General features: G+C 27.7%; 4 protein-coding genes across 7 annotated transcripts; 2 read left to right on the top strand and 2 right to left on the bottom strand.

The window, feature by feature from the left end:
• Positions 1–385: 385 nt before the first annotated feature.
• Positions 386–7,880, bottom strand: LOC126858284 (uncharacterized). The gene is made up of 14 exons (XM_050608489.1): positions 7,666–7,880; positions 7,134–7,252; positions 6,885–6,995; positions 6,342–6,607; positions 5,768–6,051; positions 5,208–5,413; positions 4,886–5,116; positions 4,305–4,312; positions 3,019–3,142; positions 2,761–2,871; positions 2,135–2,403; positions 1,579–1,862; positions 1,265–1,470; positions 386–845 (listed from the first exon to the last, which is right to left on the bottom strand). The coding sequence occupies exons 2-14, from the start codon at positions 7,239–7,241 to the stop codon at positions 618–620; spliced, it is 2,436 nt and encodes an 811-aa protein (XP_050464446.1). The 5' UTR covers positions 7,242–7,252; positions 7,666–7,880; the 3' UTR covers positions 386–617.
• A 4,480-nt stretch (positions 7,881–12,360) lies between these two features.
• Positions 12,361–16,874, top strand: LOC126858179 (venom acid phosphatase Acph-1-like). 4 transcript variants are annotated; one of them, XM_050608281.1, is made up of 7 exons: positions 12,361–12,458; positions 14,407–14,614; positions 14,692–14,805; positions 14,943–15,156; positions 15,465–15,673; positions 16,074–16,415; positions 16,588–16,874. In XM_050608281.1, exons 2-7 carry the CDS (start codon positions 14,522–14,524, stop codon positions 16,870–16,872), a joined length of 1,257 nt encoding a protein of 418 aa, XP_050464238.1. In that variant the 5' UTR covers positions 12,361–12,458; positions 14,407–14,521; the 3' UTR covers positions 16,873–16,874. The 4 variants fall into 4 exon arrangements, with proteins under 4 accessions (XP_050464238.1, XP_050464239.1, XP_050464240.1 ...); XM_050608282.1 differs by having other exon boundaries at positions 12,437–12,458; positions 14,446–14,614; XM_050608283.1 differs by lacking the exons at positions 12,361–12,458; positions 14,692–14,805 and having other exon boundaries at positions 13,287–14,614.
• Positions 16,875–17,061: 187 nt separating this feature from the next.
• Positions 17,062–20,080, bottom strand: LOC126858150 (uncharacterized). The gene is made up of 5 exons (XM_050608229.1): positions 20,045–20,080; positions 19,851–19,974; positions 18,963–19,741; positions 17,712–18,428; positions 17,062–17,520 (listed from the first exon to the last, which is right to left on the bottom strand). The coding sequence occupies exons 1-5, from the start codon at positions 20,078–20,080 to the stop codon at positions 17,062–17,064; spliced, it is 2,115 nt and encodes a 704-aa protein (XP_050464186.1).
• A 332-nt stretch (positions 20,081–20,412) lies between these two features.
• LOC126858237 (mitochondrial import inner membrane translocase subunit Tim13-like) lies at positions 20,413–23,120 on the top strand. Its single transcript, XM_050608393.1, has 3 exons — positions 20,413–20,666; positions 20,783–20,851; positions 21,155–23,120. Exons 1-3 carry the CDS (start codon positions 20,562–20,564, stop codon positions 21,251–21,253), a joined length of 273 nt encoding a protein of 90 aa, XP_050464350.1. The 5' UTR covers positions 20,413–20,561; the 3' UTR covers positions 21,254–23,120.
• Positions 23,121–24,142: the final 1,022 nt, after the last annotated feature.

The following is a 24,142-nucleotide window of genomic DNA, read 5'->3' as shown; positions in this document are numbered from 1 at the left end:
TATAATATATAATATATAATAGAGTTTGGAAAATTAATGAAAAAGATAAAAGTGTAATATAATAATTGAATTATTAAATTATTACTTTGATTATTTATATTTACATTATTTTCGCTTTTAATATTGAAAAATTAATTTACCAAAAGTGCAAGAGCAAAATTACAAAAAGGTTAATGGTGTTCTATTTTAATAGAAGATAAAGAAATCAATATTTCTCTCTCTCTCTCTCTCTCTCTCTCTTTCTCTCTCTATCACTCTCTATTTGCAATGTATTAAAACCATAATTAGCAAAATAAATTTTTTGTATTAAGTTTTTTTCGAATAGCGTTTAATATTACAGTGCCGAATAAAGATGATTCTGACATTTGAGCGTGTAATATAACAATCAAAGAAATAAATAAAAATTATATTTTTTTTTAGAAATATAACATTTGCAATGCCTTCTCCGCAAGAAGCATAACTACATTAATACACTAAACTGTTCACACATATTGTATCAGAGAAACGCGGCAATACCATTTTTTATTAAATATAAATAGAATTATAGATATTTAAAATATTTTATGATGTATAACATTCCAACAATTGGTACTATGCGTTATTGCTGTATTGGGTTTTTACAAAAATTGATTTTCCTTTATTAAATTGTACATCATGCTCTGTAATGTAACAGGATATTCCATGTTAGCGTAATTCGGAGTTTGCCTCTTATCGCAAACTATTTCTTCGTCGGATGGAATCAGATCCTGAATTAGATCCGAGAACTTGTCAAAAGGACAGAGTATTTCACAATCTGGGATCTGAAGCTCGTCGATGATCGGCGGAATACCCAGGTAATGTAAAAACTACATAAAAAAAATTATAAAATTATAAAATAATAATTAGCAAAACAAATGTGAAATCATTAAATTCATAACACGTGTCTTTACATTAATAGTATTTTTACATTAAAAGTATCTTACATTAATAGATAATTGAGTCATTGACATAATCATCTCGTTTTAATTGCTTCAATAGTATTTTCATAAAAAATTGATTGGATTTCACCGAAAAGGACTTATAGATTAAAAATTAAAATAATAAGAAATAATATTAATTCTAATATTGATAAAAGCTCACATCATAAGAGATACATTTATCATCGATTCCAAGATATTCTGCATATTTTGACGAATTATAGATTAAACTATCATCGAAATTAGAAGATAAAGAATATTAGAGAATATTAATCAGAGAAATATTATATGTTTGATAACACACTCACCTTCACGTAATACTGCTTGTTCTGTTGTAATAATTCTAAAATAACCGCGCTAGAGTATTCAGGTACATGAGGCTTATACAAGTTAAATGCGTGCAACATCGCTGCGATATTACTCTCGTGACCACTATATAAATAAATCTTTGTATCCGATGGATTCATATTTTTTTTGGCTATCATATTGTCTAATATTATGCGAATCATCGGGCCTGAAACAGAAAAAAAGCTGTCTTACAGATATATATCGCACAAGAAAAATCTATAAAATATACATGTACAACTATATAAAGATAAAAAATTTTTTACACATATCTTACCGATGTAAATCCTTCTTATTAAAGGTGTAAAATTACAAATCTTATATGTGAGTACTATTGCATCAAACAATGAGCCATCAGGGAAGTAATCATGCGCCCATTTGGGAAGAGTTAAATTCATGAACGATTCCGATGTGAAAGTATGATACAAATAATACCAATCTAGAGGCGTTTCGATATTCTTATCCGTCAACTCCGTCAATTTATTCGACATGTCCTTAAATCGAAACATCTCCTTTTTTATTTCGGGCAAATTCAGTATGCGATTGTACTCGTCGAGAAATCTGAGACAGAAATCTTAGTTATATAAATTTTTTCCCCTTTTGCATAAATCTTTGAGTTTGATGAAAAAATATTTATGTCTTCGCATTTATAATAACTAAAGTTGTTTCTTCAGAATATATTTTTTATTAATCTTCTACTATATTGTATTTTATCTATATTTTTTTCCGAAATACATATATCAAAGGATCTATTAGATATAGATAGATAAATAGATATTTCTATTTAAACAATAACTTTGTGCTAATGATTTCCTTTGATTAGTCAAACTTACTGTGGACATTCTTCGGACAGAAATAAAGTGTCATCGATACGTGGAATATACATCGTCGGAATTGGTTGCCAATTTAAATCAGCGTTCCATCGCTGTCGAGTATCTATAGGTGAAAACAAGGCAGCGAGAACGAGTTGCAAAGACATTTTTGTTCTATCGTAATCTGAACTGTGACCCACTACCAAGTTTGGCTGATATAAATCACCTAGGAAGTCTTTATATCTGCTGCGTAAGACTTGTCCCAATTCATATTCGCGTTTCTTGCCTTGCTGTAGAAATTAAGTAAATAGTTGCAAAAATGAATTAATTAATTTTAAATTACTTTAACATTACAGCGTATTTAATTTACTTAATTAACATATCATGCATTAAAAAGAATGAATAGAAATTTATTTCACAAAGAGTTTTATTCTTCTAAAACGGTAAAGTATTAGCATTAAAAGTGTTAGCTTTATAATTTCTTCCAAAAAATTTTTGCAAATTTTGATTCTCATTTTTCAAAACTTTTTTGAATATTTAATTTTACAGATATTGGCTTATAATATTTACATTAATCCATTTATTTTACTCTACCTTCTTTTTCAAAAAATATCAAAAGTGACATAAAATAAAATAATGTTACTTACATTAGTCAATTGACCGAGTCCTATCGGAAAGAATGAATTATTTACATATGGATCAGTGGGAAACATTTCATAACCGTTATTATCAGGTGTTCGATCGCCATGTCTAAATACCTATATAAAAGTTAAATTAAAATAATTACTTTTAATTATTCGCAATCGCAAATAATCCGGAGAAAAGAAATTGATTTAAATTTTATATAAAGCGCTAAATCTGTATTATATTATCTTAAATATAAAAAATTAACAACAATATCTTACCACATTAACTAATTTCAATTCAGGCTGTGTACTCGCGATCCGAATTGTGTTTAGACCGATGACTACTACTATCGACAAATAATTGTCGAGAATGCAATACGATATCATGTTGCTGATACCTAATCTGAAAATGTAATGCCATTAGACTTATAGTTAAATCTTGTTCAAGAATGATAAATGTCATGATGGCGATAAAACCGATAAAAACTATTTTTTATAAACAGCTTTAAAAACGTGCACATAAAATTATATTCCTTTGTTTGAAATAAACGTACAAGAGATAGCATGCTTACGTAAACCATAAAATGAATGTAAAGTAAAGACAAGCAGTAAGTAAGAATAAAGAGCTTAAAATGTTTTTTAACGTGTTGTAAGAAATAAAAGGCTTCATTTAACTGAAGAACCATCAGCAAGTACAGAAATATCCCGTATTTATATACATATATATATACATGTAATTATGATAAATATAATTTTCAACGAGACCTAAACTGCTCGAGTTGATCTTGTTTATAAAACCTTTTGATAAAAGGCTTTTTTGTTACAGCGATGATAGGAAATAATTTATTATTCCTTCTTATAAAAATTCAACAAAGCGTATAAATCATTGAATGTGATTTGTGATTGTTTGGCAAAATATTGAACAGCTGGATCCAATACGTCCGCTATTCGATCACAAATTTATGACGCCAGATTCTGATTTAAAAAGTCTGATTTACGACACATTCTTTTTACAGTGTATTTGTTATTGAGTATCACAAATATATAAACATAAAAATATAAATTTTAAGAAATTCTTTATGCTTTGCAAAATTTATTTATTTTTGTGCTTTTATTTAAATACAAATATGCAGAATACAGATTTCATCTAGATATTAATTGTTAAATTATATATACAAAATTTAAATTTTATCTTATATATTTGTCTTTGTTACGCTAATAATTAGAAATGTAAAGATTTTATTTTAATATCATTTTTAACTTGCAAAAGAACTTAATTTTTACTACTACAAGAAAAAGAAGAACATCTTTTACAATTATTAAAGAATTATTATATTATTATAATACATTTTAGTCTAGACTTAATATTTATTATATAAATAATTATACAAGCCTACCAAAATATTTTTAAAATAAATTGCAAACATTCTTCAAGAATCAATCGAAATAAAATATTCTTCGAACTTTCTATATAGCACTAATTAGATTTTTTTGCACACCAAAAATATGAGAGAGGGATCTATAACGGATCTTTCTCATTCTTTCTCCCGTAAAAAATATTTTACTTGAAGTACTGCAAATTAATTGGAATAATACAAAAAGATATTCGAAAATCATTTATAATTATTATATTGTATATTGTTTTTTTAAACATCTCATAAAAAATCAAAGCAATGATCGTAATTCTTTAAAGTATATATTTGTATATTTGATTCATAATAAATATATAATACTTTGCTTTTCTATGTAAATAAAATGAACACATATATTTATATATATTCACACATGCTCATACACACATACATACACATATAAAAAAATGAAAGAAATTTATGATCTAGATTTAAAAAAATAAATTCTTATTGGTTTCTTTTATATCACTTCTCTCTCTCTCTCTCTCTCTCTCTCTCTCTCTCTCTCTCTTTATCGGATCATTTAAATATAATTGAATAGTCGAGTTTATATGTATACGATAATGATTGTTTAGTACAATAATTGAATAAACCAAAAAAAGAAATGTTTCATGAAAAACAATTTGATTGTGATGTATCATAATAAAGAAAATGCAACTAATTAAATTAATATGTTTACTATAGTTTTTAACTCATGCTTGATGTTATCACGATATGTGCGTTATTGCTTATGCGTATCTATCCATTGCTGATGACTTAATCAAATTGTACATGATTCTCTGCAAACCGGCAGGATATTCTACGTCGGCAAAATCCGGTGTCTGTCTTTTGTCGCAAATCATCTCGTCGTCGGACGGAATCAAATCTTCAATTAGATCCAAATACTTGTCGAAAGGACAGAGCACATCGCAATCTGGGATTTTCAGTTCCTTGATAGTTGGCGGAATGCCTCGATAATACAGCAGCTGCAAAAATTCATCGCGCAATACAAATAATTAAATTTGCGTGATATCTTTTTATTATTGAATAATAAAACTATTAATAACATACACTCACCTTAACATAATATTCTTTGTTGATCTCTTGCAATTCCATAATAATTGCGCTGGAATATTCGGGTACATGAGGCTCGTACACGCCGAAAGCTTGTAACAAACTCGCAATGTTGCTCTCATGTCCACTATATAAATAAATCTTTGTGTCTGGCGAATTTATATTTTGCGCGATTATCATATTGTCTGTTATGGCACGAATCAACGGACCTGAAACAAAGTAAGGATATATCGTAAATAAAAATCGTTATAACAATAGAAAATTCGAAATATATATATATATATATATATATATATATATATATATATATATATATATATATATACATGTATGTACATACATATAACCAAATTGTTCTTAATTGCCAAAAAATCTATCATTGTCAAATTAAAATAAATTTTATTTTAAAAAATTTTAAATTAAATCATAATATTTTTTATTTTTAACTCAAAATTACATACATAAGAGAAAATTTAATTTTGATTTTGATATTTTTAATTGATAAATAAATCTCAAATTACTACACACACACACACGTATATATACACATATAAGTGACTTACCAGCAAATAGCCTCCTTAATAAAGAAGTGAAATTAGTAATATCATACATGGCCACGATTCCGTCAAATAATGGACCATAAGGGAAGTAGTTATACGCCCACTCGGGAAGCGGCAATCCTAAGGAAGATTCCGCTACAAAAGTTTGATAAAGAAAATACAAATCGAAGAGTGTCTTCATTTTCTTGCCAGTTAGCTTTGTCAAATTGCTCATTAAATCTCTGAATTGATATATCTTTGCTTGCACTTCAGGCAAGTTCAATACTCGATTATACTCATTGAGGTATCTGAAAACATATTAAAATATGAATTTTTTGCTTTCTGTATAAATCTTCGAGCGAAAGTATAAGAATGTATTTTTCTCATCTTTCTTCATATTTTCCTATATATTTATAATTATTAAATTCTTTTTCTTATACAAAATAGTCTTCATTTACTTATTGTGCAAGAAATTTTAAAATTTAATCTCACAAAAATTATATATTATCTTTTTTTATCGTCATCTATATTCTCTCTAGCATTTAAAGAATAATTTCTAATTCGTCGTTTTCTTTTTATTTGTTGTTGTCATACTTACTGTGGACACTCGTCACTTAGGATGAGGTTGTCATCGACACGTGGTACGTATGATGTTGGAATTGGTTGCCAATTTAAACGAGAATTCCATCGTTGGACACCTGTCGGTGGAAACAAGCCAGTAAGAACAAGTTGCAAGGACACTTTTGTCCTGTCGAAATCTGAGCTACGAGCTACGACAACTTTTGGCTTGTATAGACTGCCCAGGAAATTATTATATCTAAAGCGTAAGATTTGACCCAACTTATACTCCCGTCTCTTACCCTCCTGCGAAAAGAAAGTTTACATCTTTCATTCATTATTAATTAAATTACGTTAAAATGTCTTTAATCAATTTTAAAAATATACGAATTAGAAGAGATTGATTAAATTTATTTGATGAAATTCTCTTATGAAATAGATATTAGCTTCACAAGCTTTATTTATTTATCGAGCAGAAAACTATTAAAATCTTTTAACAATTAAATTATCTTAATTAATATTTTAATTTATATTCTTCATAGGACTTCCAGTTTATTTTATTTCTTAATGTTACGTTGCTTACTATAGTCAACTGTCCGAGACCTGTTGGATAAAAAGAATAATTTATATATGGATCCTTCGGAAACATTTCACGACCATTATTATCAGGCGTTCGATCACCGTGTCTAAATACCTGCAAAAATTAATAAATAAGTATAATTAATGAGACTAATTAAATCCTTATATAAGAGACAAACAATTTGGAAAATAATTTAGCTTCTACTTTATATAAAATGTTTAATTTTTGTTTTATTAAATTGTAACAACTCACCACATTTACTAATTTAAGCTCAGGCTGCACACCTGCGATCAGATATGTATTTAAAGCTATGACTAAAGTAATCGACAGATGATTTATGAAAACACGGCACGAGATCATGTTGCAAGCACCTAATTTGAGAATATAATGTCATTAAATTTAAATCCTTTGACTTTTCAGTCAAAAATAATTTTGTAATATCGATAGATTAATAAAAATGCGTCTCGAAGTAAAAGCATCTATCGAAAAAGTATAATATATAATACATAGAGATTTGCCAATATTTATAAATACTCATTAATTAAATTTCAAGTTGGAAATTTAATTTGACATATAGTTGTCTATATATGTATACGTATTATATAATAAAATAACATGTAAATATCTTAGCTTAATGTCACCCTTCACAAAAAAGCAAAAAAATAATATTTATATAATTATTAAAAAATTATTATAACTAGTAAGGATCGGTATATTCTATTATGTAAATAATTGCGATTCTAACAAAATGTGTATATTTTTAAAACTATAAAATTTAGCATACGTATTTATAGTATAGACGGTCAAAGAATGTTCTTCGAAAGTCGACGACTGGATTATGATTTTCAGCGTTTATTGAGCCGATGCCGGTTGTGTCAGACTTGGACAGGAGAAGAATTATCAAACTACTTATTGCAAGGATTAATTGAAAACTGACTCTTTCGTACGATACATAAGGCTTTTAATATGTAGAAACGTACACCCCACCAGTATGGTACTTCCTGTCCTAACTGTGGACGTCATGACACTGAGTTCTTGCTGGTAAATAAAAATTTTTGTATTATTTTTATTTATGAAATAATTTATTTTTAAAGTTATATAATAAAAAATTTATGTTTAAAACAATAAAATATATCTCACATAAAACATTTATTTATAAAATATTATTTATGTTGCGCACGAGAAATAAAGTGGCTTAAGAATCTATTTCGGGATTTCCCGGAAGGATTTGAAAAAAGAATCCCAGAGCATTATGAATTAATTGCGCGCTCCGAACAAAATTGCGTTAAGAATCATGGAAGAGTCGTCGTCGTCGTCGTATCATAACAGGAAATGTCACGAATATTCTGAAAAATGCTGAATAAATGGAATATCCGTGGAAAATTAATTATAGTTTTGCTCGTGTATCATTGCGTCACAATATCAGTTTTAAAATATTACGGATAATGTATTTGTTCTAATAAGAATAAAACATGAGTATTTGGTTAAAACGTGATTAATATTATATATATATATATATATATATATATATATATATATATATATATATATAGAAGATTATCATATAAATAAAATATTTTATTATAAGTCTATTTGTAAAAATAAGTTAGAAATTATATTCTTTTTTGCATAATCTTTCTGTCACTTTTTCTTTTTGTTTACCTAATTGTAGACTTGAATTTTTAAAAGAGTTTACTTATTAAATTAAACATCAGGTTTAGCCTTTAAATTTTTCTTGTTTTAATAATTTCATTAATAAGAAAATAATTATATAATATTGTATTGTTGAACTTGAACAATCCTAATTTTTTAATTGTAAATAAATTCCACTTTATATTTGAACTATTCTTATGTATAAGTAATCCTTCTCATCTCTACGAGATGTTCAGATAAATTTTATTATAAATTTAAAAACAAATTATATTACGTCGAAATCTGTCGTTTTTTATGCCCAGAAAAGATTATGCCAACAAATAATATTATATAATGCATAAAGCAAATTAAAGGCGTTACATCATTTTTTATCATTTTATATCATTTTTTGTTTGATTAAAAATCTTAACGTGTTGTCTGATTAAAATCTTGCCTTGTGATTCTCTTACTTTGTGAATGTAACTAGATATTATATAATGTAATTATAATACCACATGTGTGTTTATAAGTATTGACTATAATTTGTTCATATTTTGGCAGATTCAGTATTTTAAGTATTTTAACATTTATAAAGTTTTCGCATAACAATTACAACAACAATGACTCTTTCGTGATTCTTAACATAATTTTTTCGAAGCTCGCAATTAATTCATACCGAGCTATTTTCACTATATGTAGTAGCTCAAAAGTAGTAGTTCAAAAGTTGCAAAATTAAGATAATTTAGTTTTAATTAAATTTTCTTCAAAAAAAATTAATAAATGTCACGAAAGAAGTTTTGGGTTAAAGAATAAAAATAATATATAATCCTACTTGGAAGTGATACATGAAGTCAAATCGAATCATTGTCAATCCATTTTCTCAATGTTGACAAATGTTAAAAGAATTAGTAAGCGATTTTTATGTAAATGATTTTTTATCTATATTTTACATTAATTTTTATTTTTACTTAGCTCTTTTTAAATCGAGAAATTTTTAAATTTTGAAAAAATTTTATTTAATAAAATTTTACAAAAATATTTTTATTTAATAAAGTTTCATAAAAAACGGAAGAAATGAAACCATGAAAATTGTAATTTAACTATACATGCCTTTTTCAAATGTCCTCTTACGTCTTGTTTAATTCAATAAAAAAATAATTATATATATAATATACATATACATATATGATAAATTTTTATATTAATAATATAATTTTTTGTTATAAAATACTAGAAAAGAATCTAGGGTACATAAAAATCAAATCGTAGTGCTGTTACTGCCATGTTATTGCCACACAAATAATTGCACATTAATACAATTTTCGCATTCTCAAACATTTAATGCGTATATTGAATAATATCTCTCCTTGCGATATATTCTTAATATATCGCATATAACTTACGCGATGCGTTTACAAATATTTCGCATAGATTCTTCTGTTAAAGCGCATTACATAAATACGAGATAGAAAATAATTTTTACATAATATACAATACATTATTCTATTTCGCACGGATATGCAAAAATGCTTGCAATAAAAACGCGGAAGAATTGCCTTATTTCCATAAATGTAATGGCCATTCAATCGCTTTTGTTTGCTATACTTAAAAACAAGATCATTAGTATATTATCCATAACAACACGATTGTTTGCAAGAATATCAAATTATTATATAAAGACATACTAATACAGTAAAGAAAAGTATTAAAGAAATCTGCTTATTTTAAAAGTCAATGTATAATGGTATTGTAGAAAAAAAATCTCTACTTTTTTACAATTTGGTTTTTATAATCTTTGAATTCTATATTTATTCATATCGACAAATTGATTAATAAAAGAAATTGATGCTTATAATTATTTCGCGAAATAATCAGAATTTAAGACATTTAAAGGATAAATAATTGATAAATGAATAATTTTTATATCAATTATATTTATATAAATTATAATATGCAATCGAGATAGTTCGAGAAATCATATTATTTTGCCTTATTATATTTATATTTCAGATATTGTTTGAACAAACAAATTAATAGTTGTAAGATAATTTTTATAAAAGTTAGGATAATTAAATAAAAATAATTTAGCTCAAAATTTATTTTTATAACTGTACGTTTTTAATCATACAGTTGTAAATAAAAAAATAATCCTCAAGCTGCATTCAGATAGTGTTTAAAAGATGTAGATAAGTTCACATTCACGTGATTCCTCATATAAATCACATGCCCCATGCAAAAATCGGTATAATTTGACTGATTATAAGATGACTTCACAATAAAAATACGAACAATCAAATAAACTGCAGCTCAGAACGTTTGCGATCATAAATAACGTTTTATCTCAATGATATTAATATCGTCGTTCAATATTTGCATATCTGTTTCGTAAATTTATTTTTTCCCTAAAAAAATTTCTGAGAGATTAATCGTTTCATCTTTGTCAACCTATTTTTAATGTTGATTTATCATTTATGTTGCAGAAGTAATAGTAATTTTCATACACAATTGGAATAATTTATGATTCTTCAGAATTACTTTTTACAATATTTTAAATCACATAACATACAAATATTTTTTGGACATCATGAAACTCTTTGTACGAAGACGTATTCAAAAAATTCATTCCACTTCCATTCCACATCGTAGATTTTTTTAGACAATTTAGACCAATTGATTAGATCAATCTTAGATAATTTAGAATAATTATATTCTCATCAGAGTTATATTGATATATAATCTTCACTTTACAAGCAATTGAATACGAATGACTTTCGCGAAATACATATTCTTCGTAATGAAAAGCCTTCGTTAAACATAAAGCAAAAATTACTTATCAAATCACGCAAATCGAGGATGTCTGATAGAGTGATTCGTTCGTGATTTTGATGTTTTTCCCACCATTATGATAACATCGTTTGTTTAACAGTTACTAGTTATTACAGTTATTGCTCAACATTTATGGACTAATCTTGAAATTGAAATGACTCTGTATACAATACACATAGGCTGGATTCGGGGAGCATGCTTTTAGCTGAGCGTGCTCTATCTTTGTTTATTTTTTATTGAAATTGAACAAGGATAGAGCACGCTCATAGCGCTAAAAGCGTGCTCCTCGAACCCAACCATAATATGCTATTTGCATAATCATGATTCAATGGATAAAAAGCGGGAAGACACACACGCACGCGCACGCACGCACACATATACATACATACATGCATACATACATACATGTGTTATCTAATTAAACGTAAAACGTTAAATTTTTTAATATAAAAATATTTAAATTATTTTAGCCTTGACTACGACTTTCATAAGACATCATTACTCTTACGGTGTAGTGCTATATTCATTCTACTGTAATCAACATGCATAATTGTCGTCGATTCCACTTTTTTTTACGTTTACGTATATAATGATGCAATTACGTATACCACGTGCTGCATGCATGACTCTAGTGTTACGGCGTAACATCAATACAACAGATAAAACAACAGTATGGAAACTTATATTTGGGAACACTCGTATGTATTATCTGATGTTAATCAATTTTTTTTTAAATTGTCAGATTTTGCTAATAATTTTATTTATTTGAGATATATATATATATATGCTAATATTGATCTCATTGATTCATATATATATATGAATTTAACATAATTCTTTGAATAAACTTTATTACATTTCCTTGATTTTCCTGGATCATAATTTGTGTTTATTAAAATGACATGTTTTATTTAATAGCTATCTGTTGAATAAGATTAAAATATATCTATCTGGTGTCTCAGTCATCTAATTGTTATCATCATGCAAACAGAAATAAAAGCAGATAGAATGACACGCAAAATCAAGAAGTAAGGTAGAAAGCATTTGACTCTCTAAGTTTTTATTTAGTTTCTTCGAAAAAAGGGAAACGCGAAGAGTCGAAAGCTAAACATTTCGAAGGTACCGCTTAAATTGTGAATCAAGGATAAAAATGTGCAGAGTGATTTCTTTACGAGATTCTTTAAACTGCTAATTCTTTTGCGTTGTAAATTTAAGCTTTTTAAATTAGTGATTAAGTGGTCTCAGATTCGCATGTTTGTTTAATTATTATTTTGTGCAATGAAACTCGTTATTAGTAATATAATAATTCGATTATAACAACAAAAAATTCAAAAATATTTGATCAGCCGCTTTCCTTCCTCTTCCTTTTCTCCTCTTTTCTCTCACACTTTCTCTTTCTCTCTAATATGTGAACTATATCAAAGTGCAATCAAGCCGATTAAAAAAAAAAAAATAAATAAATAAAATAAATTGATGATTAAAATTGAAATGGTGTATTATCCACAAAGAAATAATCGATAAGTTATTAATTACATACAAAAGTTACATAAAAATTTCAAATACAGCTAATTATAGTACATATTGTAGTGATAATATAGAAAGTGAAAAATATGTCATAAATCGCGTTAACTTGTAGCATATGTCTTAATTATTCATATGCACCCTGATAACTCTGCATTTATCAGTCAGAAGCGGATACAAGTGGTCGCGGTTACTTGTACCTTTCGGAAATGTCGCGGGATAGGCCGATTATCCTCACGGATGTGGACGTGAACGAAAAAAATTCTTATCGCGAATTATCTACAAACACTGGCAAATATATCTCGACATCGTTCAACTTTCATCTTTATAAAAATTCACTTAATTATTAAAATAAAAAAGGAAAGTTATCAGAAAGTATTATCAGAATAAAACAATATATATATATATATATATATATATGTATATATCTGTACCTATATAGAATAAGGCATCTAAAATAGGCTACCCGAATAACTCTCATAGTTTTGGAGATAAGAGAAAATGTTTGAAATAAAAGTTGTACGGTATTGAGGGGTAAATCTTGTGGAGGTAAACATGCTTTTTTAAGTGGAGAAGCTTAGGAGATTTAGAGGTCTTCATTTTTTTTTTAACGAAACCACCTTAATTTTTTTATACAAATTGATTCCTCACAATATTTGGCACAAAATGTTATAAGAGTAAGGTGGCCAAAAAGTGAATAGTTTATGAAATATTTCGTACTTTATTTTGATATAATTTTACATAAACTATAAAATATTTTGTATATAAATATTCATGTTTCGAAATAAACTTATCATTACTTTTATGAACAAAATAATTAGAAATCTGCAATATTTGGCATAAAAAGTTATAACGATAAGATGGTCAAAAAATGAATTTACGAAATATTTTATAGTTTATGTAAAATTATATCAAAATAAAGTACGAAATATTTTGTAAACTATTTACTTGTTGGCCATCTTACCCTTATAACTTTTTGTGCCAAATATTGCGAGAAATCGATTTGTATGAAAAAATTAAGGTGATTCCATTAAAAAAAATGAAGATGACTCAAATCTCCTAAGCACCTTCACCTAAAAAAAAATGTTCACCTCTACAAGATTTCCCTCTCGATACCACACAACTTTTATTTCAAACATTTTCTCCTATCTCCAAAACTGTGGAAATTATTCGGATGACCTGTTTTAGCAGCCTTACCCTATATATGTATATACAATAACATATATACACGAACACACATATTAATTCAAAATTCTTTGTAAAAAACAAATTTTCAATCAGACAATGTCAAATATTTCGAAAAAGAAAGAGAGCTATCAATTTATTGTAATTTAAATGTGACATGAGAACAAGAAAAAAAAAGAACTTGATAGAAAGTAATTTCACTTATCTTTGGCTTGTAAATGAAAAATTTAATTGTCGTACTTACGACAAGTTCTTCTTCATTTACGTTGTATTTGTGTATTATACTTATTATTTGATGCCACTTGCAAAATATTTCATTATATCGTATGGTCACATTCATCATTGTTGATAAACAATTCAGAGTCTCGTTTATCTGGCTCTGGTCTCTCTTCTGTCTCAGTTAATTTATATACAATTGTGAAGTATTGTATATATATATATATCTACATCTCCTGAAGAGAAAGACACGTGCAAAAATGAATGGGCTATGTTTTGCCTGTATTAAACTCATATTATGCATCTTCATAATTCCCAGCCTAGCTGTGCCAAAACTAAAATTGCTCCATGTTGTAAGTACACATTTTTCAGTTTATTCATCTTCCTTAAATGTAACAAATGGCATGATAGAGTCATGTGTTGGTCGCAGTTGTTCTCGCATAAGTTGTACGCGCCGAGGGAAGACGCGAAGAGCAACGAGACAAGTATCCCGAAAATTTTGTCGTATAAATACTTTACTTCCGCCACGATGAACATGTCATTAGTATGTGCGATATCAAGATATTTTATCAATATATTTTTCCGATATACATATATATATATATATAAAATATTATGTCTAATTAAATATCGTATCTAATTAAAAGAAAATGTGACCATTGTTATGTTTTTATTGAACAGAAGGCGAATCTCAACATGTATAATCTTGGGGTATATCTGCGCGAGAGGTACGATGAATTTTTAGGAGACACGTATATGCCCGGTGTCACAAGGATGCATACAACTGAGTTCGCCTTATCAATGCTATCAGCCCAGCTAGTCAATGCCGGCTTATGGCCTCCCGCCATAAATCAAATATGGTTTGAAGATCTCAATTGGCAACCAATACCGAGCGGTTAGTGAATAAATATGAAATTGTTTCTTGTTAATCAGCAAATAACAATCTTTTCAAATCAAAAATTAAAATATATGTTTGCAATATTATTTTTTTACACTCTTTTAAAATATAAATCCTATAAAAGATTATTGTAAAATTCTATAAAAATTATTATAAAAAATAGATATAATATATAAATATGATAACATAAAATATATATATATATACACGTACATATAATTTTTATTAGAGAATATATTCAAATTAAGAAGTTATGTACTTTAAAATACAGCTTATTCCCTTACAAAATAGACAAGTTCTTGCAGAATACCAGAAAGTAAAGAAGGACACATTACTGTTGGGTTTCCTGTGTCCAAATTTTGTTTCACAAATGGACCAAGTGTTACGAAGAACTGAAACGCAGAAGATGATAGCACAATATCAATTTTTGTTCGATCATCTTTCTCGATATACTAGAAGAAATATTAGTACGCCAATGGATGTGGCACTCTTATATACTACTTTAGAAACTATGGTAAGCCTGTAAAAAAAAAAATCAAAATTAATGAAATTTTTTAAAAAGTTTGGGTGCTGTATATGTATCTTTTTAAATAATATTTTTAATTATATTAATATCCTTTAAGATAATAATAATACATATATTAGATAAATAATACTTATTGAAACACTTAAATAATATCTAAATAATATTTTTTAAATAATATTTTACAAATTAAATTGTTAAAACATTAATTAATCTTAAAAAAGAAGAAAAATCTGTAAACTCTCTTTTCTCTTTTACAAATTTATTGAATGTTATATGTTAGAAATGTTAATACATACAGAAAATTATTCTATTATTCTATTATTGAAAATTACATTTTATCAGTGTGTATATCGTGCGATTTATATGAAATAAAAATTTCTTATCACAGGCTGATCAAAATGAAGCATTGCCCAATTGGGCGATTGACGTGTTTCCTGACGGTACTATGTATAATGTCACTTTACTAGAGTATGATCTTCTTTCGACGACTTCTCTGCAAAGGCAGCTTAACGGTGGCACACTTTTAAAGGAAATTATCGGCAACTCGCTAAAGTACAAAATGAACGATTTATCGAAAGAACAAAAAATAATATTGTATAGCGGCGACGAAAGAAATATTGTCGGAGTTTTGAAAAATCTCGATCTCTGGTCACCTCATATACCCAATGAAGCGGCAGCATTAATATTCGAATTATATTTCGATAATGATACAAATATATTCGGAATGAAGGTAACATTTACTTTATTCTCTTTATATGTGCATATTATTTATTATTTTATCTCACTTTTTTGCAACTATATCCTGCCAAATTGTTCAAGAATTCATTTTATTTCTGCAATGAGTGCGTAAGTTATAAATCAATTATTATCGTAAATTTTAAACAATATTAAAATTATTTTAGATTAATTATTACACTGGTATCGATGGCACAACGATCTCTCTGACTCTATCAAATTGCACAGAGATATGTCCACTACAGGCTTTAATAAATATTACTTTTAATTGGATACCGAAGAATCCACAATTTTTATGCGGATGGTCTGTCAAGAACTCTACAAAAATGGAAGATCAATTAGAAGAAAGCAAAGAAATCGATACTTTAAATTACAATGGATCCGTTTCATGTTACAGCGAGAAATTGCTATTAATTTTTATCTTATTATATTTTATACATTTTAATGCTTAGAGATGTAACACAATATATGTCTACAATATGTAGAAAAACATTTTTACATAATATAATTTATTAATTAATATAAAATTGTATATAATAATATAAAACAAACATTTTTTAGTTATTGAACACTAAGAAGAATATAGAAACTAAATATAACTTTTTAATACAGCGACTCGTACTCGTTATGTTATACTCGTGTTAAGCCGAGATTAATATGTGATATAGCGAGAATGAAATGTCACTAAATTGTATTAAATGTTTCACGGATACTACTGTAAACTTTTGTAATACGTCTATCCATTTTTTCTCAGTAACATCTACATCTAGATCGAAGCTTGTATCTTCAAGTTTCATCTTGTTTTCAATTCTGTAGCGCATCTTCCATCGATTTCCAATATAAGATATCGCGCATTGAGAGTTTTTATTTCTTGGCACTAATATACGATATGTCCGTAGAGTCATATCTAGAGCGTAAGATATCAAATGCAACTGATTTATTTCAATTTCTGTAGTCCGTTCATTTTCGTTCTCTGCTTTGATCAGCACATCTTGAAGCGTTCCTAATATCGTAAGCAGATAATTGATCGTTTTGATGCATATCGGCAACAAATTACAAAACTTTAGTATTATTTGTATGCGATATATCCATATAGACGTCTAGAATGAAGATTGTTATTATTATTTATTGTAATATATATATATATATATATATATATATATATATATATATATATATGATAAGTAATATATATAAATATATATATAAATATTATACGTATCGCTTATTATAACATGATACTACTGTAAATAAAAAGAAAAGTGCGTTAACATAATATAACATAACATACTTCATTTAGTTCTAAACTTGTCAACATCTCGTCTAAAGTTTCGACTATTGCCTTTTCAATTTCTTTTGTGCATATATCGGACTTTTTCTCCAGCCTAAGAATATCCACTACATTTAATATCGCGTTTACAGCTTGCTCTTCCAAACTGTCCTTCCAACATCTATGTACGGCATATTCTTGCGCTGTTCTCTTGTTAAAAAGCGTCGAAAGGATTACCTTGATTGATGTAAGAATTACATGTTCTGAATTCAACACTTCTACAGTAAAGTCCAACCAGTTGGAAGATATTATTTCATCTTTATTTCCCTTTTTTTTCTTTGACAGATCCTTCGCAGATTTACACTTCTTTGACGAAGACCGCTTTCCCGCTGAAAGTCGTCTATGTCTCGATTTCTGTATCAATGAAGGAGAAACCGTTACTTCTACATGCTTTTTACGAGATCGCAGATTATAATGGCACCCGATATTAGCATCCGATATGCACTTATTGGCGCTAATAGATTTTGTTGTTATTGCGGCGTCATAATTAAATGTCTCAATTTTCCATGTACTGTATGCACTGTCATGATCCTGTTTTTCAGCAGCGATATCGCTCGTCAATGAACAGAGACTATCGTTGATATCATATTCGAAACCGTCATCATTATAATCATGTAAAGTTTTTGATTGTACTTGATCGGTTTGAAAATTATTAGCTTTATTCTCCTCCCGAGGTGTCTTACAGGAAATTGGAGAAATTTGAGAAATTTGAGAAAAACTTATGTTATCTAAATAGTTAGTAAAATTAGTAGAATTGTGATAATCTGGTATCTCCATTTTGTCATTTGCATCATATTGGCTTGTTATTGGTGTAATGCATTCATCAGAATTATATTTTAAGTTAAGAATTGACTCAAAAGATTGACATCTTGCTAGTGAAACAGATCTATGCAATTTATTCGAAATATCAGCATTATTCTTAGAACAAATATTTTCGTCTTCGATAATTTCATTATTTATTTGTTTATTCGAATTTTGCAATGATGTCTGCTCATTTTCAAAATTTTGATACTCTTGTATAGCAGCCTCAGATTCCTCAAATAAGTCATTAAGATCCGACAAGGAATAATTTTCATTTGTATCCGAAATTATGTAAGGTTTTGATGAAAATATTTTCCTCTTTTTTTGATTTGTCATGATGTAACTAGTATTTGTTTCTGGCTTCTTTGAAGTAGAACAAATATTTTTGTCTTCAATAATTTCATTATTTACTCGTTTTTTAGAATTTTTCGATGATATTCGCTTATGTTTAAAACTTTGATATTCTTGCATATCATCAGATTCCTCAAATAAGTCATTCAAATCCGACAAGGAATCTTCATTTAAATCCGGATTTATATAGGATTTTGATAAAAATTCTTTCTTCTTTTTTTGATTTTTCATGACGTAACCGCTACTTGCTTCTGGCTTTGAAAGCTCTGCGATCGATTCATTTCGATCTTTTGAAGAGCATTTAAAGTCAAATGTTTCGCTTTGTATATCTTCAGGATCGATAAATGATTTATAAATCATTGGTGATATAATATTACATGAGGAATCGAAAATATTCTCAGAACTCGATGTTATGAATACTTCGCTGTTGTTGAGCATCTCTTCAATTGATGGAGTTTTATTTATAGGAATAGTTAATGACGATTCAACATGAACATCTTTGGTCTGCCTATTTTCATCATAATTATAGTTATCGCGCATATTGCATTGCTTATCAAATAACTGTTGCAATTTCTCGACTGGTATTTGAGTAATACTGGCAGTGACGGATTTCAACCAAACTATAGCCTGAATAAAATTTACTTCAACCTCATATTGTCCTAGAAAGCTGGGTATCCTCTTGTAAAATGGCGGAAACACATTCGACGGTATTTCCGAAAAGTATTTGCAACGACACGTATAATTATTGTGGCTTTCGTTGCAAATGTTCGTTTGGACGAATGTAGAATCTTTTTCTGGCAATGTCTTTTTCTTATTATTGGTATGAATTAAAGTCCGGTCTAAAATAAGTAATATGGTGTAATTTTTTTTTTTAATACGCACAAAGTAACACACCAAATCAATTTCTTAGCGTATTATTTTTCCTTGAAATTATTCGAGAGTTATTACCTTGCGAGATTTGGCCATTATTTATTTGATCATTACGAGATTCTTCTACTACTTGTTGTAATTTACGAAAAAACATATTTATTTCGTTTCGATGAATTTGAGTGTCCGATCCTTTATTAAGTCTCTATATAAACAAGAAAAAGGTTTAGTGGGTATGTACATAATATATAGACAATGTAATTACAAATATTTACCATTATCTTTTTAGTTCTCTGCTTGACTCTCCTCATTTTTCTTCCTTTTTTCTTGCACGTCTAATCGTAAATTATCGCTTTTAATAATTTATTATAATTTGATATGTGTATCTGATATATTTCGACGAATTTCCTGCATTTGATTGATTTACTAAATCTTTTTTTATAAAGATAAAACGTATAAGCGCACCTTTCAGAAATAAAGTTAAAAATTCGAAAAATCAATTTGAATTTTGCAAATGGCGTCGACCAAATTTAATGGCTGGTATACAAGTTTCCGCGTAATATGATTGAATTGTTGTACCAATCAAAAATTACATTCAAAAAATTGATCGCTATGAAGGATTCGTGTAAACGGACCTTGAGGCACGTGCTCTCGCTTGTGCGGCTAAGAAGTAAAGTGTGAGGTTAGCGCCATTCTGAGCTCGTAAAGTTCTATGGAAGATAATCAACACACAGGATTCTTTTACAAATTTTAATCTTGTCATTGACAACATAACCCCGCCAAATTTCAAGAATGGACACGTTAGCGCCGGGAAATTTAACGGGTTCGCAGCGAGAAGAATTGATGCAGCAAGTGAAACATCAAATGGCAATAGCCAATGCCCAAGAATTGCTCACGGTATCTCCATTATGCTTTTGAATATTTTAAATTTGTCGATAACAATATCGTTCCACATCGTAGCCAGTCTCGGTTGACGGAATGTTGTATGTTTTATGCTTTTATGCTATTTGCAGAGAATTACGGAAAAGTGTTTTAAAAAGTGCATAAGCAAACCAGGCACTTCGCTGGACACTTCGGAGCAGGTAAATTTTCTACAAATTAAATTTGAAAAATATGACACAAGAGTATAAAAACTCCTTTTAAATCTTCGTCTTCTCCTTGTGAGAATTAAATTCACTAGAAATCTTGAAAGAAAAAGAGACTTCTGCAATGATAGAATTTCAATATTGAACTTTAAAGATATATACTAGAAATTTATTATTTTTCTCTTGCTGTATGAATTTTTTCCTCAATTCTTTTAACATATTGATGAAATTGATTATAATTTAGATTGCTAATATTTTTGTCGTTTTCTTAATTTCATTGACTGTATAATTTGTTTACAGAAATGCATAGCAATGTGTATGGATCGATACATGGATTCTTTTAATCTCATATCAAAAACATATGGTGAACGAATCCAAAGAGAGCGCAATAGACTGTAAATATAAAGATTCATGAAAAATATATTGTTACTTGGTATCCATCCTGTCATTTAATGACACAATCAATGGATCATATAGTGTTCATTAGTTATTACAGATGTATTTTTTTTTTTATACGAAATTCATACAAAAAGTATGACGTTCATAAACAGCAAAATATAATACATTATCATTTTTTCACATGAAAAATTGAAATATTATAATATACTATTGTAAATTATGTATGATACAATTAAAGTACACTTGTAATATAATATGTCGCTATCTATAACTAAAAAGATACAGAAGTTGAATTACTTTACTACAAAGTGTATAATTACATATTTTATGTAGTAATAAAATAAAATAAAATATCTTTGTTAATGCTGTCAAGAAATACAGACCATGCCTATCGTTATAACAATTGTAATGGAATAAGTTGTCTTTACAGGAGCATAAATTAATGAAAAAAAAAAAGTAGACAATTGCAAAAGAGAAAAATTTTTATAAAATAAATAACATATACATGTGTGTTGAATACATATTATTACATCATTACTTGAAAATCATAAATAAGTAATTAAAGTATTTTGTAAAACCCATAATATTCCACAGTATTCTTATATATTTTTGCATTCTTTATAATTTTCTCATACACACTAAAAGGCACGGTATAGCTACCAATATTTCAACGTGGTTACAAAATAATTATCTGCGACGGTGATATCGTAGAGAAGTACTGTATAAAGCAGGTTATTATCATTATTATTAATACTTTGTTTGCATGAAATTTCAAACTTGATTATGAATAACTATGACTACAGTTACCTACTTATCTACCTCAAAAATATCGAGCCTGTCACTTCATTAAATGTGCATTTAAACAACACCACTGTGTGTTATATATCTACATACATGTCTCATAATAAAATTATTATTTGATTTAATATATTTGTTGTGTGCATCGGATATGTTCTTCTCATAAAAGCTGCATCAAACAACAGTGTCATATCAAAAGAAGATATTACTGATCCCCAAGTATAAATAAACACAGTCAAAAGCACATTATGGAAAGTATTGAAAATAGTTTGCATATTAATAGCATTTTCAAACATTTTAATCATAGTATTTAAGCATTTCTTAGATATCTATATTACAAATGAATAGTCGATGGGAAAAAAAGAAAAAAAAAAAGAAAGAAAAAACAAGAAAAGAGAAAAATAAAGATGAATGAAAGAGATATGTAAGCAACATATAATCTAAATGCCGTCCTACAGTTGAACGAAGTCTTTAACAGTCGCATAAATAGAGATGTCCGCGCATACCCTGTAATCAATTCCGTTAATTTTAAGAAATTAAGGGAATTGTGTGTTGCTTCGAGAATTCAAATAAATCTCTACAATTGTTCTTGCAGCGAATATATAAAATGCTCCTTAAATTACTTGCTTACAGTCTATGAGAAATACTTATATGTAAACGTGCTTGCTAATGGTAACAATGCAACGACTATCTTAATAACAATGGAATGTATCTATCTTCTAGATTATACAGAGTGTAGGAATGTTCAAATGCAGTCCTGAATCCCGTTCTTTGTAAAATTATTGTGTATCGATAATAAAATGTAACCACGCTGATTGGCCACAGGAATACACCTGTTGGTTTGTTTTTTCTTTAATATATATTATCAGGATAAATGGCAGTTCGAACTAAGTGATTCCGTTACCGTGTATGAGTATATGAGTAATCGCTATCAAAATAAACATTTATCTCGCAACATTTATGTTGAATGTGACAATTTATATATATATATATATATATATATATATATATATATATATATATATATATATATATATAGTGTAGAGCAATAATTAAATATAATATTATACAGGTATGTAGTATAACATGCTGCAAGTATTTGAGCATAGTATTTCTTTGATAATTCGTCATTAATATCTAAATTGACAAATACTATTCGGTTTTACTGAATTAAATGTTACCTAAATGACGGAATTTCTTCGTTCGAACCAGACATAATTTCTAATATCGATAATATTAATAGCCATCAATAAAAATTGTTTTGTGTAAAGCTGGCTGTGGCTATACATTTTTTACAAAAAGATTTTGATTTGTCAAGCATTTAATTGATCCACCTTGAGTTGTACTTCATTATTGCGTCTTATATGGGGAAGTCACAAAATATCCGCATTATATGTTTTTCTATCTTTTCAATTGGAGTTGGAATTAATGTTTTAATCTCTTTCAAAAATGAATATCCTAATCTATAGCTTTCACTAATTATAATTTCCTGCAAATCATAGATGCAAGAAAATATATAAGCACCTAATCTTTTTTTCTTTTTTCTTAGATAATTAACTCTCATAAATAAGTTTTTAGCTTCAAACACTTAGCACCATTATGTTCGAAAAAATAATTTGATGGATTTTTTAGGTAATCCATTTCTAGACGGACGATTTCCTGATATTGTTATAATATCATATCTTTATATAAATGAGGTAATGGACAATGTTCAGTCATAAAATTAAGGACAAAGATATTTCAATAAACACAATAAAATGCTAATGGATTTTCTAAAAAAAGAGAGAAAAAAAAAAGAGAGAAATATAACTAAGTTACTAAAGAAGCAGAACTCTCGCGTTTGACTCTTTTCTAATATTTAAATTATTATAACACTTGTGTGAGTAATAAGTAATAATACTAGGCGTATTTTTTATACAACGTAGAAGGTAACCTGTCTGAAATTGAGTGAAATAAATAGATTTATTTGAATATAATTATTTCAATATTGTCAATATTACTTTTTTTATAAAAATATAAAATAAAAATATTGCAATTTTCTCTCTCATAATTGCATATATATATATATATATATATATATATATATATATA

This window comes from Cataglyphis hispanica, chromosome 24, assembly GCF_021464435.1.
Source record: "Cataglyphis hispanica isolate Lineage 1 chromosome 24, ULB_Chis1_1.0, whole genome shotgun sequence".
NCBI classification, from domain to species: domain Eukaryota; kingdom Metazoa; phylum Arthropoda; class Insecta; order Hymenoptera; family Formicidae; genus Cataglyphis; species Cataglyphis hispanica.
The sequence above is the reverse complement of the archived record's forward strand: the minus strand, read 5'-3'. Positions and strand labels throughout refer to the sequence as shown.

Coding starts and splice junctions, on each gene's coding strand:
- LOC126858150 (XM_050608229.1), bottom strand. CDS start 20,080: ATGAGGAGAGTCAAGCAGAGAACTAAAAAGATAATG. Junction 19,975..20,044: donor AGAGAACTAAAAAGATAATG/GTAAATATTTGT, acceptor TTGTTTATATAG/AGACTTAATAAAGGATCGGA. Junction 19,742..19,850: donor TAATGGCCAAATCTCGCAAG/GTAATAACTCTC, acceptor TACTTATTTTAG/ACCGGACTTTAATTCATACC.
- LOC126858179 (XM_050608281.1), top strand. CDS start 14,522: ATGAATGGGCTATGTTTTGCCTGTATTAAACTCATATTATGCATCTTC. Junction 14,615..14,691: donor AACTAAAATTGCTCCATGTT/GTAAGTACACAT, acceptor TGTTGGTCGCAG/TTGTTCTCGCATAAGTTGTA. Junction 16,416..16,587: donor CAAATATATTCGGAATGAAG/GTAACATTTACT, acceptor AAATTATTTTAG/ATTAATTATTACACTGGTAT.
- LOC126858284 (XM_050608489.1), bottom strand. CDS start 7,241: ATGATCTCGTGCCGTGTTTTCATAAATCATCTGTCGATTACTTTAGTC. Junction 1,471..1,578: donor AATAAGAAGGATTTACATCG/GTAAGATATGTG, acceptor TTTCTGTTTCAG/GCCCGATGATTCGCATAATA. Junction 846..1,264: donor ACAAGCAGTATTACGTGAAG/GTGAGTGTGTTA, acceptor TTTTTTATGTAG/TTTTTACATTACCTGGGTAT.
- LOC126858237 (XM_050608393.1), top strand. CDS start 20,562: ATGGACACGTTAGCGCCGGGAAATTTAACGGGTTCGCAGCGAGAAGAA. Junction 20,667..20,782: donor ATGCCCAAGAATTGCTCACG/GTATCTCCATTA, acceptor TGCTATTTGCAG/AGAATTACGGAAAAGTGTTT. Junction 20,852..21,154: donor CGCTGGACACTTCGGAGCAG/GTAAATTTTCTA, acceptor ATTTGTTTACAG/AAATGCATAGCAATGTGTAT.